Genomic DNA, 19932 nt, shown 5'->3' with positions numbered 1-19932 from the left:
CACCCAGCGCTCTTCTGTGGGTGGCTCCATGGAGAGCCTTCTGTTATTTTTCTCACGTGGTGAGAACCTTTGTTACATCTTTTCCTCTTTGCTATAGTCTACGAGGTGAAACTTAGACGTAGGTCCCGATTTTCATTGGAAACTTGTCACTATTGGAAAACAGCCTAACATATTGCACAATAGCCTGCAGATGTTTCTTTGTTTTGGGCTGGAATGCCCTGGTGTCCACGGGTCTCACAAGAATCTACCCTATAACATGTAACAGGAGTGCAGGTGTGCTGAACCCTATGTTCTTATGGGGATATTTGCTGATCTATGAGTTTATGGTGACTTATGATGATCTTTGGTGACCTGTGTGTTTTTCCTCAAAACCAAGTTACAGTACTTGCACTCATATTGTGGTTCATGCCTTTTCTTCATAATCTAACTGCAGCATTTAATGCCCTGATGTGCTAATATATGACATTTGATTCTTACATTGTCAGGATAAAAAGTACAATTTCAGTAACCGGATAGTATGCACAGTTTTAATGATTCATATCTCTTTTATGACACTTATGTCGAAATAAAGATGACAATGGAGATTCATATCTTTTGGTCTGTTTTATGTACAATATACTATATGCATTTTTATATAAATCTGTGTGGAGTCTCCTTTGTGGTGTATTCATTATGTTGTGTGAGTGTGTTGCACAAATGCTTTACACATTGCCTCTGATGGTAAGTCTGCCTTCTCTGTGCCAAGCTACCAGAGGGTGAGCACAGGTTATCTTTGGAATGTAACTTACTTGCCCTTCCTAGAGTGCTTGGTTCTCCCTGGCTTAGGTGACTTTTCTAGCCAATCCGAAACTCAATTTTATATATCATCTGATTAAAGTTCAAAATGAACCAAGCAGTGGAGCTTCACTCAAAGAATTATGCCTGTTATAGTGTTTTGAAAATGTCCTCAAAAATATGTATTAGGCACTTAGGTGTGAAAGCTAACACCAGTAGCATTTGCCTACCCAGACCAAACGTCAAAGCAGAATTACGCCCTCACTACAAATGTTTCAATATTTCCTATGGGACTAGCAACATGGGCTACCGGCCCTAATTGAATTAGAACTTTACTGGATGAAATATTGGGAGAAAACTTGCAGAATTAACACTATTTGTCTGATTCCCACGTGTTATTAACTTCCCTCCAGCATCTGGGAAATACTGGATCCCCCAGGTAATGGTAGCTCTAGGGACAGGGCACAACACATCCAATTTACTAGGCCTATCTTAGTGATGTCTCTAGCGTTCTACCAAGGCAGTCATTATAATTTTTGAGGCTCACATAAATTGCTAACTCTTCACAACACAATCGTCACTTAAGGCATTTCATCTTCGAACGTTCATAATAAAATAGCGTGCTTACCTTGCTCCGTAACACAAAAACGGTGTTGATATGGGAAAGGATCCCATGGAAACTTATGTCAATGTGTGGTCGAACCAATGAGAAGACGGAGAGTAGGTTACAGTTTCCTGGCATGAGCTGTAAGAACGTTGGGAAGATAAAATTAGCAATTATGTTTGACAAAACACGTATATAGTAAACATATTTTTGCAGCCCAGCACATTGCTCTGTGGTACAGTCATCACTGTATTTATTTGCCAATTATTGGAGGGAGCGAACCAATCTGGGCATCTCAGCACTGTACAACATAGCAAAACAGAGAAATTGACCAATTAAAGAACAAGCATCATTTGTATATAAGAAAGAAAATAAGATACCAGTTATGTACAGTGCAATTTGATAACAGCAAAAGAGGACAAATAGTATTTTGGAGTATATTACTCAGTGTCATAACAGTCAGGAGCAGAGAATTAATCGTAAGGCTCTCGTAATTGGGGTGGGCTTGCTACTTGTCTTCACCGTCACTATATTTAATATCCTGTTAATTTCTAAGTTATGTTATACATTTTATTAAGTGCTCGATTACCCATAAGGGGGTCTTGGCGCTGATTACTAGAAGGCACTGTTATACTAAATTGGAGAAGCCTAGTGAGGAAAATTAAAAACCAGGTATTGAGGGATTTTCTGAATCCCAAAAGACTGGGGGAAACTTTTATGAAGAAGGGAAGTTCATTCCAGGCAATGGTGTTGGTCCGCACAAACTGAGTTCACCCCAAGTAGCTCACTTGAAGCTGGGAACAATGACTGTTTTAGTAGTGGAAGGTCGCAGAGACCTAGTGGGCTGGTACCAGTCAAAGCTGTTTTTGAGGAATAAGAAACTTTGGTCTTTCAGGGCCTAAAAGACAAGCCATATGGCTTTGAAGATTGCTCTTTGCCTAATCGGTAGCCAATGGAGTTTTCTGAAATGTAAGGCCATCAAGTGATACTTTGGTATTTTCAGGAGGAGCCGTGCAGCCACGTTTTGCAGCATCTGCACCCTGTTTAGCACATGCTCATGGACAGTTAGGTACAGGCCATTGCAGTAGTCCAGTCATGAGAGCGCGAGGGAGGTAACCGATGTCTTCTGAAGATGGGGTGCAATGAAAGGAAGGATCTTCTTCACAAGTTTTAGAGTGTAGAAAGCGTGGGAAGTGACTGCACTCCCATGATCCGCTAGGAATAATTTGTTGTTAATTATTATACCAAGCTTGCTAGCTTTGTTGCCAGAGAGTGGAAAGGAGCATATATCCTGAGTCCACCAGGTGGGCATCCAGAAGGATTGGTTGGCCCCAAAAAGTAGAAAATCCATCTTGGCTGAGTTCAGTTGGAGGCAGTTATCTGCCATCCAGTAAATAATGGCCTGCAGACACTTGTTAAAGTTAAGTCCAGTTTCTATCGAGTCATTGGCTACGGACACCACAATTTGAGTATTGTCGGTGTAGGACGAATGGCTGAAGCCAAATGACTTGATCAGTTGTGCAAGAGGGGTACCATAAATGTTAAAAAGCATAGGGCTGTGTGATGAGCCCTGCAGAACTCCACATAGGAGAGAAAAGGAGTGAGATACAAATGTTTACAGTCTGACCATTTGTTCGCAGCCCTGCAGAAACAAGCTGAGAAGTTCCCAGGCCATGTTGGAGACCCCGATTTGCTTCAGACGGTTCAGTAGTCTGCCATGATGTACAGTGTTGAAGGCTGCCAACAGGTCCAGAAATATCAAGGCGGCCTTGCCACCATGATCTAGAGATTTCTTTATTTCCTCAGTTGCTTTAATTAAAGCTGTCTCCGTGCTATGCCCGGAGCACAAACCAAATTGAGTTTCATCCATAGGATTGTTGTCCCAAATAAATTTCAATAGCTGACTATTCATTTCTTTCTCAATAAGCTTTGCCCATAGAGGGAGACACGATATGGGGTGGTAGTTGTTTGGCTCTGTGGGATCGGAAGGTTTCTTTTTTAGCAAAGGAAGACTCAATACTTTCTTCCAGATGAATAGGACAATGGCGAAATAGAACATGTGATGGAAAATTCTGGTCAGGATGGTAGCTAATGTCTCTGTGATGGAGGTTGTTATCTTAGGTGGAGAGGGATCCTGATCTTGCCGATATAATTCGTTTTGTGATAGTTTCGGTGGATGGAGGAGAAAAGGATTCAAACTTGGATTCATTTGATATAGCTTTGAGACAATTGTCGGTAGTACAAGAAACGTACCCTGGAGGAGTTAGAAGCTGCTTGTCATAATGGAAGGGAGCTGAATATGCTATAAAGGGCATCTGGAAATCATATATGATGCATGCCAATTATATCACTTCAAAGTATGCATGATGTCAAATATGAAACTGATCATGGAAATCTGTGCTCCTCACACGATTAAATCATTTTTTTTTAAGTGGGACAAAAAAGCCTATTGAGAAGTAAAAGTGCACATTACGTAAGTTTGTCTTTGATTTTGATTAAAGCTACTTCAACCAGGCTGTGACTACAGAGTTCTCTTGTGGTGCAGTGACAAGGAGCAGTACATTATAAATAAACAGCAAAAGGACTAAACCGTAAACGCAGTGAGATTTCAGGTAATGAGTGATATTCTACTTCAAGAGAAAGGATCCTGGTAAATGAAGTCTAGTGTCTTAAATATCCTCAACATAGCAAAGTTATATAGGCTTTCCTAACTTAGGATACATGGAGTACCTGAAGACAAATACATGGTCAACACCTGTCCAAAGATCCATGAGAACCTACACCTAAAGTTGTACTACTTATTTTTAAAACAATCCTAAAAGAAGGGAGTCCACACAGGAAGTGAAAAACAGTAGGGGGCATATTATCAAGCAGCAGCGATAATTATCGCTGGCCGCTAATAGCGAGAACTTATTTATCGCTGGCAATTATCGCCATGCGATCGCTGTATTAACAACGCATAGCGCTATGGCGATAATTTTTCAGCGATAGCGGTGTATTCCATGGAACATTGCTGTTTTTACCAGCAATGTTCCATGGAAAATGGTGATAACCTTGCTGAAACGACCCTGTGGTCGTATCCGCATAATCCATCCCCATTGTTAGGTATAAGTAAATCAGCATTTTAGCAGACGTTAGTTTTTGGTTACTAATGTCTGCTAAAATGCGTGGGCCACCTTGTAAATATTGCGATGTACATTTAGCGATATTTTACAAGGTAGTCCATCAGGGGTACGCCCAGTGACGCCCATTAGAGATGCAAAGCGGGGCATCGGGAAAACGGGGGCTAACATGGGATAATGCATGTTAGCACCACCTTGTAAATAGGGCAATGAAAATATTGCAGCTAAAGCGGCGATACTGCCCTTGATAATATGCCATTACATTGTTTGACAACACAACCACTACTGTTGGATACCAACATTGAAAACTTGTCCACTTACTTGCGTCCTACTTTCAGTGGCAGCAGCCCTGGAGCATCCACCCAATATAATAATAAATAATAATAATCACTATTTGTAAAGCGCAAACATATCACCCCTTAAGGGTTTCAAGGCGCTGGGGGACCTCTGGGAGATTAATAAAGCTATTGCCCAGAGTTACATGATGCTGAGCTTAGCTGCCACCGGTGATCGAACCATGAGCCCCACGATTCCGGAGTCAGCTGCTCTGGTTGCTGTGCCACACCTCTCCCTGTGCATTATATGATAATTAAGTGTGCTATTGGACCTTACTATAGGGAAGAGGTGCGGCCTCGCGGCCAGGTCGACTTACGCTGGGCGCTAGGGAATCACAGTTTCATCCCTGACTCCGGTGGCAGGAGTCTGCCCAGCACCATGCTATCTGGGCAATAGTTCGCCTAATCTTCCCAACATCCCCCAGTGCCGAGATACCCCTTCGGGGGCGATTTGTGCGCTATACAAGTACTGGATTTACATTTACATGTTACTATGACAGCCATGTAAAGGACTTCTTCAGAAAGAACCCATAGAAACACGTTATCGAGAAGTGCAGCTTAATGGAACAAACAATACATAGGCCAGCAGAAGCACCACATAGAATTAGCAGAAGCTGCTGCAGCTTGGGAGTGAAGAGACTAAAGAGAGTGGTGTAAACGATAGGTGTTCTATAAAAAAACCCTTTAGAAGATTGTGGTGTACATGGACGTTTGCCCTCTTTCAGAAAGCCTTAACTAACTCATATGACAGCTACCCTTTAACCACACACTTAAAGTTTTGATAACTAAATCAAAATACATGTTAACAACATGTTCATATCAAGGATTGGAGGTCATTGTAAAAGCTCCAAATTGGTCGTCTTTGATACATGTAACAAAAACAGAGAGACTGAGCCAAGCAAAACTCTGATATACAGAATTGCAAATATATCAATTTAATAACGTAGCCATAAACTATAGTTCTCTGCGACTGAATAACGCAGCAGGACGGGTGGCTAGGGGGTGGGAAGGAGGGAGCAGAAACGACAACAAGAGAGGCAGGTACAGCGGGTATCTCTACTGTTGCTGCACATTTATACTATCGTCAGCTTTCATGCTTTCAGTAATAAGATGACTTGTTTTGAGCAGCTAAATAAAATAATCAGTGCCCACGCAGTGGCAACATTGTACTGCAAGTAACCCGGATTCCTGCAAAGCAGGTTCCTGATGGGGTGGACTAGTTGCTGCAGGGAAAGACACCTTTTGGAAAAGTCCCAGTTCAAAGTGCAAGTTTCTAAGATGCACTAAAGGACATTTTACATATATGAAAGCATATAATAATTGCGCACGTTAGTGTTCGAGACAAAAACACAGTTTCTGAAATGTGTGCTCCTGCAGATGACAATGAGGAAATAAAAACAAATTCCTTCAAAGAAATGCTGTGTTTTTTTTTAAGAAGAAATAAACATGGCCTTAATTACAGCTAGGTGGCACTGGGGGAAATGTTTCTCCTTGAGAATGCCCTCTCTCTATGAACAGAATGATATATGCATTTGCTGCAAAAATCAGAAGGTTTCCATTACCACTGAATTATAATGAACTATAAGCATGTGCAGTGTGCAAATATTATTGCTTAACATCCAACATTTTATAAGATTAAAAACAGGAACTTTACCTGTGGAAGAACTCGGTATATGGCATTTCCACACTGCGTAACAACAAGATCTCTGTCAAACATGATGTGGAAAGGAAACGCCTTGCAGAAGGTGTAAGGGCTGATTCGAGATTCCTGGGTACCATTTTCTTCGAATCTGTCAAGGTCTTCATAACAGTCTTCCTCTTTTGAATCCTTTTCTTCAATTAAAAACTGGATATGGTCACATTCTTCATTTCTTTGCTGAATCATCTACACAAAAGAATTGATTAAGAGTAAATCTTTGCAACTAGCCCCATCATCGACTAAACACTACAGACATCCATTAATAACGATTAAGGGCCTTATTACGAGTATGGTGGTCTATCGGACAGCTGTACCAGTGGTGGAGGTCTGACCACCGCCACACAGCAGGCTCACCAGCAATATTGTGATTGGGGTGATTGGACCATCACAAGACAGCTGAATCTTCTGGGGATCCAGGATCCTGCGATGGTCGTGCAGCGGTCTAGAGCAGGAATACGCTAGCAGTGCCGCTGCGGCACAGCTAAGGATATTCTGAGTTGCCCTCACTGCCCGTTTCAAAGCAGTGAGCCCGCCATGAAAAGGGTGGCGTAGAGTCAACTAAGGGGGCCGCTCCAGGACCTGGGGGTGCATGCAGTGGGGCACATGCTGTGCCCCTCTGGTTTGCACCCCTGTTCCTGAACAGTGAGGCATGCATGCCACACCGTGCAGGAAAGTACTGCAGGCACTGTTACGGCAGCAGGCTTTATGTTAGGGTCTCCTATGAGCCTAACAGCCCACCACGGTGAGACCCCTGCAGCCCGACCAGGATTAAACTCCTAATCAGGCTGGCAGGAGCGCCACGGCTTTGGCGGTCTTCCAAAGGACGGCGCAGTGGCAGTGCCGCTGGAGGACCACCAATGTTGTAATAAGGCCTTAAGTGTATAATATACTTTTAAGAACGTTTACTTATGTTTGCCTTGATTCTGGCCGTTGCCAGAGTTCCATTTCACAATAAAAACACAGACATTTGCAGCACCAAAATAAAATCTAGCTCTTGGAGAGCTGTTAAGAAATCAGATCTTTGTCCCAGATCCTCACTTCAGGCACAGACCAGGACCTTTCTCATCCCCTATCTCTCATCCCCCTCCATGACTATTTCATATTCATGTATTGTAATGTGGATTGTTTCAAACGTGAATTACTTTATAAAGATAAATCAAAATAACATGTATTTGTTGTACAAAAGAAATCAAATAAATAATATGCATGAACATTGAATATTTATGATATCATTTAAACAAGCATTTGCTAAGCCAATATGTCTCAGTCATGAAACCTATTGCTTTTGCAATGCTTGGAATGTACCAGCATCTGTGCAGAATATCTGATAGAAATTAGGTAACTGGTTGACCTGGGTATGAGCCCTGGTTAAGCAGCAACCACAATCCTAGTCAGGGTAGGAGGCAGGGAAAACCTTAGGTAGCTTGGCACATAGCAGTCAAGCTTAACTTTAGAGGCAGTGTGTAAAGTATTTTTGCAACACGTCAAACAGGAAAACAGTGAAAACACTACACGAAAAGATTCTACACCAGGCTAGAAAAATAGTAATATTAATAAATAAAATAAGACCAAAGGGAGCTTTCACTAGGAAAAGAATCGCACAGCTGTGGTTCCAAAGGCAATGCATCGGTCCCAAGATGCAGGAGGCAGTGGAAATGCGAGTCTTTTGCGATGGGTCCAATCCAAGCAGTAGGGGTGATGCATTGGTTCTGCTCAGGGATGAACTGCTCAGCAGAGAAGATGCATTGGTTCCACTCGTAAGCACATTAGACCCTCTTTCGAGGGTCCAGGACTGGGGTTGCACAACTTGGTAAAGTAAACTCACAGGTGGCAGAGTGTAGGGGGTGGATGCCTGTTATGTCCCTGAGGATTCAGGTGAGGATGCCAGCCAACTAGCCCTTGGAGTCACTCTGGGTTCTGAGATCAACAGATGGAGGTCCAGTCCTTCTCAACCAGGTAAAATGGCAGCAGGCAGCAGACCAGCGCAGGAAAGCAGGAGTCCAGCAGAGTGGCAGTCCTTCAGCAGTACAAGAGTCCCTCTTTCTGAAAGAGTATCCCCAGGTCCAGAAGTGCGCTGAAGTGATGATGTCTGAGGCCCGTTACTTGTACCCAGTGATGCCTTAGAAGTGGGGACGACTTCAAAGACATGCCATTAAAGTGCACATATGTCCTCTCTTCCTGCCCTGGTTCCATATTCACTACAGGGGGGTATGCAGCCCTTTGTGCGTGTACAGAATACAGCCTATTCAGGTGTAAGTGAGACTGTGCGTAGCTCCTCCCTCTCATCCTACCAGAGGTGTCCAATTGAGACACACCTCTGCTCCCATTGTGAGTGGTTGGCTTGCAGGAATACAATCAATCAATCAATCAATCAGAGTACTTGTAGAGCGCGCTACTTACCCGTAAGGGTCTCAAGGCGCTGACTGACAACTATAACCTAGTCATGTGATAAGAGACAGGCTACAGGCACCAAATGGCTAAAGCAAAGAAAGACCAACATTTCTAAAAGTGGCACTTTCAGAATTGCAATTTAAAATCAGACTTCACCATAAGTTTGGGTTTTAAATTGTGATTCCAGAGGCACCTGGCTTTAAGGGTTTATCTCTTCCTAATTGTAAGTTACTTTTATAAAATATAATAACATAATCCCAATGTTAGATGAGAGATAGGCCTTGCAAGAATGAAAAATGAATTTAAGATTTTTCACTACCAGGACATGTGAAGATAAAACGTGCTGCCATTTGAATACAGGGCACCCTGACCTCTGAGTTGCACAGGGCATACCTTAGGAGTGACTAATATGTATAAAAAGTGAAGGTTTTGGCGTAGCAAAAAGTGTCTTTTGCCAGTTCGACATGGCAGTGTAATGGCAGACCTGACAGATGGTTAAAGGGCAACTTAAGTGGGTGGCACAATCAGTGCTGCAGGCCCACTAGTTGCATTTAATTTACAGGCCCTGGGTACACGTATTACCACTCAACTAGGGATCTATGAAATATTCCAATTGGGTATTGTTAGAAATGTGGGTCTCTATTTGGCAATGGTTTGCACCTTTGTCCATGTAGGGACCATTCTTCCTAGTCAGGGTAAGAGGGATACACTTCTAAAATAACCCCTGCTCATCCCCTTGGTAGCATGGTGGCTTGGACGAGCCGACAGGCTTAGGTCAGAGGCAGTGTGTATGCATTTGTGCACACATACAGTAATACAGTGAAAAAACTAGAAATGGACACCACACCAGTTTTGAAAAATAAGTCATCTTTATCTTCTCCAAAGAAGACCAAAACGACAAAAATCCACAATACAGTAATTAAAATATGACTTTTAAAAGGTAGAAATAGTTCTGATCAAAGAAAATTGTAGATGCAACACTTTCAACACAAAGTACCTTGGATGCGTCAAGCCGACAAGCAACAAGGAGTCGCAGGGAAGTGATGCATCGGTTCCTTACACAGGGAAGTTGATGCGTTATTTCCTTGTTCCGGGGGAGGTGAGGCATCGGATCCTTACCGCTGCACAGGGGATGATGCGTTGGTTCCTTACCGGAGAGGAGGTGATGCGTTGGTTTCTTACTGCGTGGCTAGGTGATGCATCAGTTTCTTACTGCATCCCTCAGCGATGCGACAGACCTGTCGCCTCGATGTGATACGTGATGATCTGAGATGATGCGATGCGTGACGATCCGGGATGCGCTGCGATGATTCCAGTCGTGCCCCCTTGATGCGTCGATTCTTACACAGCAGGGCCTGCGTCAGAGTTGGTGCAGTGATCTCGGAAGTCAGAGATCGGTGCACAGGACTCGTCATTTGGTAGGCACTTCAGACAGGGGCATGCCCTGCGTCAATTCTTCGGCTGGGGTGATGCTTCGGAGATTTCTTTTGAACCTCTACGATGCATCGGAACCTGGTGATGCATCAATTTTCACAAGTCTTTTGCAGTTTTTAGCCCCAGAAACAACCCCCAGGGGTCCACAACACTGCCAGACACCTCTTGGCAGGTTAGAACTCCCAGGAAAGGAGTTCAGGAGGGACTGGGGATGAAATCTTTGTGTACCTGAGACTTCAAAACAGGAGGCAAGCTCTACTTCAAGCCCTTGGAGATGTTCCTCAAGCAGGGGTCACTGCACACAGCAACATTCTTGTCCTTTCCTTGGCAGAAACAGCCACTGCAGGCCAACCCCAGACAGCACACAGCAAAGGGGCAGTACTTCTCCTCAGTTTCTCCAGCTCTTCTCCTTAACAAAGGTCCACTTGAATCCCAGAAGTAATCTAAAGTTCAGGGGTCTGGGCCCCAATATTTGTAGTCAATTCATCTTTGTTCTATGGTGGTAGAGAGGCTCTGTGCTCAGTCAAAACCAGTTATGTCTTCTCTGGCCCAGCTTCCCGGCAGGTGGTGGAGACAGCATTGTGTAAGGCAGACCAGGCTTTATTCATCTGCAAGGAAATTTCCTCCCCCTACTCAAAATGCATCCCAGGTCTATTCAGCCCAGCCTGGACTCATCAGGAAAGCCAGGACACACATCAACCTCGCCATCCCCCAGTGGCTGTCTGAGAGAATGCACATCCCCAGCCCCTGTTACTCCAAAGCCAGACAGTCAATCCACAGTAGAGGCACACAGGATGGCTATGCAAGAAAATACCCACTTTCTAAAAGTGGTATTTTCAAACACACAATATAAAAATCATCATTCCTAAAAGATGCATTTTTATATTCTGAGTTCAGGCATACTAAACTCCATGTTTCTATCTTGTTACAATGGGAAGTTATATTTATAAGCTGTTATAAATAAACGCCCATTCTATCCTATGGGACAGATAGCCTTTCAATAGTGAAAAACAAAATACACTGTATTTCACTATCAGGACATGTCACCCACTTCAGTACATGTCCTACCTTTCAAATACACTTCACCCTGCCAATGGGGCTACCTTGGGCCTGCCATAGGTGTGCCTTACCAGTAACAAAAGGGAAGGTTAGGGCCTTTCAAGTGAGTGCATTTGCCAGGTCATTATGGCAGTACCAAACTGCGCACAGACACTGCAGTGACAAATCTGAGTAACATTTACAGGCAGCTCATGTGGTGGCATAATCAGTGTTGAAGGCCCACTAGCAGCATTTGATTTACAGGCCATGGGCTCACAGAGTGCACTGTACTAGGGACTTACTAGTAAATCAAATTTGCCAATCATCGAATCACCAATCCATAAATACAATTTACAGGGACAGCATATGCACTTTAGCACTGATCAGCAGTGGTAAAGTGCCAAGAGTCATAAAAAAAATCATGACCAGGAGGCCAAAAAGCAGAAAGCCCTGGGATAAACCCACTGCAAAAGCCAGGTTCTAACAATGGTGAACCAATCTTACCATGTTTAGGGGAGAGAGCACAGTCACTAGAGCACTGGGAAGTAAAGGGCACAAAGTTCTGGTACCAGCAAAAACAAGGTCAGAAAAGTGAAGGAGAAGGGCAAAGGTTTTGGGGGGAAGACCCCCCTAAGGCTGTCCGGTCTAACAACATCTTTGAAAAGTTTTTTTTTTTAATTAAACCAATGTCATTTGAAAATGCCAATCCATGTATGCTTGTGCATGCACAGGAAGCCATCTTGGAATTATTTAAGGAACTTTAAGTAGGGCACCAGCTGACACAAAAAATGACAAAGGACAAGGGGGTTAAGCGGATTTGGGAAAGGGGGTTTAAAGAGAGGGAATGTGAATGAGGTGGGAGCACTGAGAGAGACAGAAAGAAAGGAAAGACAGAGAGGAAACAGTCCCTCAAACGACTGCAGTTCAAGGTCAGACATCAGCAGTGGAAAAGACCATAATTAAAAATAAACAATTCAAGAATAGAAGGCCCCATGGCCAGACAAACAAAATAACCTAGAGGAAAGCCGCCATTGAAACAAAGCAGGAAAGTAAGAGAGACAAAAAAGCAGCCACTCATGACCAAGGGGCTGACTCAAAGTCCTGCAAGTAAATGTAATGTATTGGAAAAAATTGTCTTATTTAGAGTTTGGCAGACAGGATAATCCATCAACACGTGATGAATATCCCATCTGCCACATTAAAATTGCTATAGGCTATAATGCACTTGTAATATGGCAGACAGGACATACTCCACATTTGTGATAGAGTATGTTGTACGCAAAACTCTAAATAAGGTACCAGGTCTCCGTTTTGAAGAGACCTGAAAGGATCATTGGATACAGCGTAGGGAAGAAACATTATTTGACCTACTGGACAAGTGGTGTCAACTGCAGTCAGAATTTTCACATGTCTAAATATTTGCTTGGAGGGAGAAGACACAATCCAGTGGAAGCAGTGCCCTACACGAGCCAACTCAACACTCTGAACAAAAGGTTTCTGAACAAAATTGCTGTTAACAGCAAGGATAAGAAAGCCCAATCATAACCCCTGTATCTGTACATAGAGTCAGAAGCCCCTGCTGCATGTGATAGTGTCCAACTGCTCATCATGTTATCATTCTGGCAGACCTGGTATGTCTCTGTGTCTCCTGATAAGTGCTCAACAATGATTTTGTATGCTGCTCACCAATAGAGGTGAAAACTGCACCCAAAAGGCATTCACTTTTTAACTTGGGAGACAACCACTCCTGTGGCCATGCCTTGAAACTACTAATGATTGTTGCCACCTGTTTATAGTACTTGGGTGCATGTCATTTTACCTGAACCCCATTGGGAAGACTGCTTCCTGGCTCTCAGGGGTAAATCAGTTTTGTGCATCATGACTGGGAACACTTGATTCTCCCTGATTGCATGTGCTGAGCATGGATGTGGTTGAGGTAGGGTACCCTTAGTTGTGGACCAGCTGGACGTATCTGGATGTATCCAGTCCCTAATGTTGTAGGATGTTTGTGGTTTAGTTTTTGTCAGTGCTGCTACCTCCCCTTCTTCCTACATGTACTCCTGCATTACTCCTTTTAATCCTCCTTCTTGTAAAATGCTTTGTAAATCCAAGTCAAGCTGCAATCATCATCCGAGACAAAGGAAGCATGTTTTTCTGATTTGTACAAGGACTCAACCAGTTTCAGAGGCTGAGACTGTGGCCTAAAGAGAGCTACATGGGAATGTCGACTGTGGCCAAAGGCATGGCCAAGGAAGCACACGTATATAAAAGAAATGGGCTACCTGCCTTTCACCCAGAGTCAGTGTTCTATAGGTCCTGATGAGATAGGATCCCCGCAACTGCACCTGATTGGCCAGACAGCTCTATCAAAGCCCCTTACAAAAAACAAAGCTATATTGTCAACTCCCCTATGGCTCCTTGGCATGGTGTTATGACAGATCTGGAAAAAAGAACTTGTCCAACATTGACATCCCACTAAATGTTAGGGGTCACTTTGAATTTAAGTAAGCAGTTTGATTTGGGCCTACTACTCCAGGCCAGGATATAAGATACCCATGCAGCAAATCTCTGAACCAACACATTCCTATCTAAAAATGTAACTGCAACTAACATCCCAAAACATATGCGAAATGGATACACTACTGTGAAAATTAGGAACAGGAATTTTATTTTTTACAGTAGTGAAATGAACTTGAATAAACATCCATATCTATTGGGGGCATGCCTATATAATTAGTAAAAAGGAATACATTGCTAACATAACAGCGCTTTGAAGCAGTTAGTGAGGAAATGGTAAATTAATACTTTTCGAGGTATGAAACAACAATAAAATGAATCCCTTCTCTCAGAAAATAAAAAACATATAAAAATGTGAATTATCTAAAACCGAGATTATTGGTAAAAAAACTGATAAGTTCTGCAGCATACTAATAGGTGACAGCTTATCTGTACTGTTCTTTATTCGCCATAATTAGGCCATGTTAGAAATGGAGCTTCTGGTTGGCTAGGATATTCACCTAAGCCAGACAGAATCCACCACTCTAGTCAAGGTAAGGGAGTTAAACACACAAGATACCCCCTGCTCACTCCCTTGGTAGCTTGGCAGAGCAGCAATCTTATTCAAGAGGCAATGTGTAAACCGCTCGGGCAATACAGACACACACACCAGTGACACCATAGTCACACCACAAAAGAGACTTCACACTAGGTTATATAAAAAATATCCTTTGTATTACACAAAAAAACACATCAGACCACAATCACATAAATCACTTCTTCAACCAGGCAATTATCATAACATCACAAGTAGTGCATAAAGTAAATACTTATCAGTGTACCTGTCATGGAACATCATGAAAAACAACATCTTACACCATCACTGTACATTTTATGTAGCTCCTGAAAGAGTATTCATTATCCTGTCAGAAAAGCCGTAACAACAATATACCTCTCCACATCAGAGCTTGACAATAAAGCAACTTGAGTAAAGGGGGGTGAGTAAAAGGTTTCCCAGCACTCACTTTGAAGTTAACATCTAGTATTTGATACAAGTAAGAGCGGTGCACTCAAGGGAGTAATGCTCACCTTACATTCACAAAAGACAGACCCGTACTGAGGTTCTATACAAATGTTGATAAACCCAATGGCACACACAAAACAATTTATACAACAGATTTCAATAACGAAGAAGTCTTCAAATTGTGTTTTGTTCTTTCTGTCTTGTTCCTTTATTATTTCAATCAGATTTTTCCATATAGTATCACAATAGCCAGCACGCGTTTTGTCATTATAACCGACTTCATCAGGGGACCTTCTCCACAAACTCAACTAAAGAACGTCCATGCTTCCAATAAGAGCAATCCACGAGATCACCTCTTCATTCATCAAGGGTGGATATGACAGGAATACCTCCAATTGAACTCAGATTCAAATAAAACCAAAATGAATGCAACTCGTTGAGGATGCACGACAGGAATTTAAAAATGGGTATCGGGTTCATGTAATGCCTGGGTTTTCCACTGTTGTTGCTCCTTGCAGGCTGTGACTAAATTGCATGCTTTAGTTGAGCACATGAATAAGGAGCCCTGGTGAAGTCGGTATAATGACAAACATGTGTTGGCTATTGTGATGCTAGATGGAAAAAGCTGATTGAAATATTACAGCAACTTGTGGAGAATAAGACAGAAAGAACAAAACACAATTTGAAGACGTATTCTTTATTGAAATCTGTTGTATAAATTGTTTTGCGTTTGACATTTGGGTTTATCTAGATGAAAATGAAGCCATTTAAGGACTAAAATGATATATATACCAACATTAGGGCATACAATGCTGTTAGTAGTGAAGAGAATACAAACATTGGGATCACGATAAAGAGTAGGGCCCAGCACTCCTGGGCTGGGGCCTCTGTTGAGGTCTTACCCCATCTGTGGAGCCACATACAGTGTTCCCAAAGGTAGGTGCCACTCAAGAAGTGGGAAACGCACTGAAACATCAAGCCAGGAGGCTTTGTTCCCCCCTCCAGCAGTGAAATCCTCAAGAGCAGCTGCCTGCAATCGCGTGGTGCAGCTGCTGTGAAGAATATGCCTCCAGCAGTGCAGCGAGGAGCGCTACACCCCCATGCAGAGACTGCTCGGTCAGATTCAGGTAATCTTCAACACAAAGTAGGGCGCATTCTCAATTCTCGGCGTTGAGGCACCTCGGTTTCAGAGCTGGGAATGTCAGAGTGTCACCACTGGGGTTTCACTGCGCAGTGGTGGCCTGAGATGGGTGACGACTTCACTTCCCATCTGGTCTACTCCGTACGGGGAAAGTAAAAATGGCGTTGGCTGCCATGCAGTCACATGACAGGGGGCGATCCAGGATCTCCTAGGCAACACTGAGGTCCTGGCTCACTGGTTACTTTCAGTGTGGTGACGTCAATGCGCAGGTGGATGATTGCGACTTGCGAGGTCTGATCCTGGCCTACGACGGTGAGAACGCAGCAGGGAATCCCTTCAGGGTTGTTGGTGGTGTACCTGGTTGTCAAGCAGTGCTCCAATGAGGCAGATGGCAATCGGGTGCACAATGCTGAGTTGGAATCGGGACTCTGCTTCAGACGTGCTGCTGTCCTGGAAGGCCAATCATCTACCGCTGTACCACATGTGCACTTGGACAGTGAGGAGCCCGGAAAGTATGTAAACACACATGGGGGCACCGCCGAGTTTGTGGCCATACAGGGCACACCACGCATTGACAGTTGCATCTGGTCAGGGGACCTTCTCCACAAACTCAACTAAAGAACGTCCATGCTTCCAATAAGAGCAATCCACGAGATCACCTCTTCATTCATCAAGGGTGGATATGACAGGAATACCTCCAATTGAACTCAGATTCAAATAAAACCAAAATGAATGCAACTCGTTGAGGATGCACGACAGGAATTTAAAAATGGGTATCGGGTTCATGTAATGCCTGGGTTTTCCACTGTTGTTGCTCCTTGCAGGCTGTGACTAAATTGCATGCTTTAGTTGAGCACATGAATAAGGAGCCCTGGTGAAGTCGGTATAATGACAAACATGTGTTGGCTATTGTGATGCTAGATGGAAAAAGCTGATTGAAATATTACAGCAACTTGTGGAGAATAAGACAGAAAGAACAAAACACAATTTGAAGACGTATTCTTCATTGAAATCTGTTGTATAAATTGTTTTGCGTTTGACATTTGGGTTTATCTAGATGAAAATGAAGCCATTTAAGGACTAAAATGATATATATACCAACATTAGGGCATACAATGCTGTTAGTAGTGAAGAGAATACAAACATTGGGATCACCATAAAGAGTAGGGCCCAGCACTCCTGGGCTGGGGCCTCTGTTGAGGTCTTACCCCATCTGTGGAGCCACATACAGTGTTCCCAAAGGTAGGTGCCACTCAAGAAGTGGGAAACGCACTGAAACATCAAGCCAGGAGGCTTTGTTCCCCCCTCCAGCAGTGAAATCCTCAAGAGCAGCTGCCTGCAATCGCGTGGTGCAGCTGCTGTGAAGAATATGCCTCCAGCAGTGCAGCAAGGAGCGCTACACCCCCATGCAGAGACTGCTCGGTCAGATTCAGGTAATCTTCAACACAAAGTAGGGCGCATTCTCAATTCTCGGCGTTGAGGCACCTCGGTTTCAGAGCTGGGAATGTCAGAGTGTCACCACTGGGGTTTCACTGCGCAGTGGTGGCCTGAGATGGGTGACGGCTTCACTTCCCATCTGGTCTACTCCGTACGGGGAAAGTAAAAATGGCGTTGGCTGCCATGCAGTCACATGACAGGGGGCGATCCAGGATCTCCTAGGCAACACTGAGGTCCTGGCTCACTGGTTACTTTCAGTGTGGTGACGTCAATGCGCAGGTGGATGATTGCGACTTGCGAGGTCTGATCCTGGCCTACGACGGTGAGAACGCAGCAGGGAATCCCTTCAGGGTTGTTGGTGGTGTACCTGGTTGTCAAGCAGTGCTCCAATGAGGCAGATGGCAATCGGGTGCACAATGCTGAGTTGGAATCGGGACTCTGCTTCAGACGTGCTGCTGTCCTGGAAGGCCAATCATCTACCGCTGTACCACATGTGCACTTGGACAGTGAGGAGCCCGGAAAGTATGTAAACACACATGGGGGCACCGCCGAGTTTGTGGCCATACAGGGCACACCACGCATTGACAGTTGCATCTGGTCAGGTGAAGTGTAGAGCCAACAGCGTCTAGTTACAAATCCACACAGTGTCTAAAATCATGGGGTCACAGCCCCTGTACTTATACGCACAAAGTATTTTTTTACGGCACTTTAAACAAATTTTAGAAGTGCACAAAAACCCAATTCAATCCCCTGCCCTGGCTCCAGACACACTACATGTGGGTGGAGACAGCATTGTGAAAGGCAGGCATAGCCCTATCCAGGTGTGGGTGACAGCTGCTCCCACCACTTTAAATGCAGATCAGGTCTATTCAGCCTGGCTATGAGTCACCCAGGAAAGTCAGGGCACACCTCAACCCCACCTTGTGGCGTCTAGAGTGAATGCACATCTCCTGTTCCTGCCAATCTAAACCAGAAGTTGAATACATAACCAGGCTGGGCACAAAGAGTCATACGCGTGCAGGAACGTCTACTTCTAAAAGTGGCAATTCTAACATAGTAATAACAAATCCACTTTCACCAATAAACAGGATTTATCACCACTATTCCAAATATAACAAAGAAGGCCACACTACCCCTTTCATATCAGACATCGCCACTGAAATATATATCAGGGAATTCCCACTGCAAACCTATTAGAGGAGAAGGCCTTACAGCAGCGAGAAACCAAATAGGTTGCTTGTCACTACCAGGACATGCCACACAATAAAGGCACTTGTTCTAGCTTTTACCTACACCGCACCCTGCCCATAGGGTTACCTAGGGCCTACATTAGGGGTCACCTATATGTATTAAAACAGCAGTTTCAGACGTGGCAAACACTTTAAATGCCACATTACTGTGGCAGTAAATTGAGCACGCAGGCCGTCCAGTGGCGGAGGCCTGAGACAGGTTTGAAAGCCTACTTCTGTGGGTGGTGGAAGCAGTGCTGCAGGCCCACTAGTAGCATTTAATTTAGTGGCCCTGGGATACCACTGTACAAGGGACTTACAGCTAAAGTAAATATGCCTACCAGATGTAGACCAATTTTAGGAAGTTTACAGGAGCGAGCACATACACTTTAGCACTAATCAGCAGTGGTAAGGTGCCCAGAGCCATAAAACCAACAAAAACATGTCAGAATAAATAAAGGAGGAAGGCAAAATGTTCTGGGATAACCCTGCAAAAAGGGCCAGGTCCAACAGATCAATACAGAGAAAGAGATAACAACATAGTACAAATGGTTCAATTTAAAAGAAAATATACAAATCCATGTAATAACTGAATTTATATAAATTAAAGATTAAAATTAATCTCATGAATAAATGACAAATTAAAGTAGAATTGATGGGCCTAATAAAATCACCACCTTCAAATTGGGACTAAAGTGCAGTAAGTACTAATTAGCAAATGGCAGCTTGCCACAAGCGCTGTTTCAATTTCATTGAGAGCTAGATATAATTAACTGCAGCCAAACATATATGAATTGATTATACCGATTGCACATAAAACATAGCTTGCCTACAATATCTAACATTTGCCTTCCTCCGAAAGCAGAATAATAAATGGTCCCTAATCTGGGTATACAATTTGCAGAACAATAGTAAACATAATGGGGCAGATTTACAAGCCCCTTGCGCCTCTTTTATGCCGCCGTTGCGTCACTTTTCGGACGCAGCGGCGGCGCAAAAGATGTGCCATGGTGCGGGGTATTTACAACGTGACGCATCTCCCAGATGCGTCACGATATAAAGACCTTCCCCAGAAGGAGGCGTTCCATCGCAGGGGGAGGCGTCCCGGCGCAGGAACGCCTCCCAAAAGTGGCTGAGTGAAATTCATAAGATTTCACTCAGTCACTTTTGGGCCCTTGCTGCGTCAAAACCCTGCGCCTGCTTGAAGC

General features: G+C 43.7%; 1 protein-coding gene across 1 annotated transcript in view; it reads right to left on the bottom strand.

Moving 5' to 3' along the window:
- The window catches only part of GUCY1B1 (guanylate cyclase 1 soluble subunit beta 1), a 481270-nt gene that overhangs the window by 181885 nt on the left and 279453 nt on the right, over positions 1-19932 (bottom strand). Inside the window, exons 6-7 of the mRNA XM_086962339.1 lie at positions 6490-6720; positions 1403-1519 (exon numbers count right to left, since the gene is read on the bottom strand). Coding sequence (XP_086818465.1) covers positions 1403-1519; positions 6490-6720 — 348 coding nt within the window. The remainder of the gene's footprint in view (positions 1-1402; positions 1520-6489; positions 6721-19932) is intronic.

The sequence above is a fragment of the Lissotriton vulgaris genome, chromosome 3_1 (genome assembly GCF_964263255.1).
Source record: "Lissotriton vulgaris chromosome 3_1, aLisVul1.2, whole genome shotgun sequence".
NCBI lineage: Eukaryota > Metazoa > Chordata > Amphibia > Caudata > Salamandridae > Lissotriton > Lissotriton vulgaris.
This window is presented reverse-complemented; position numbering and strand designations above follow the sequence as displayed.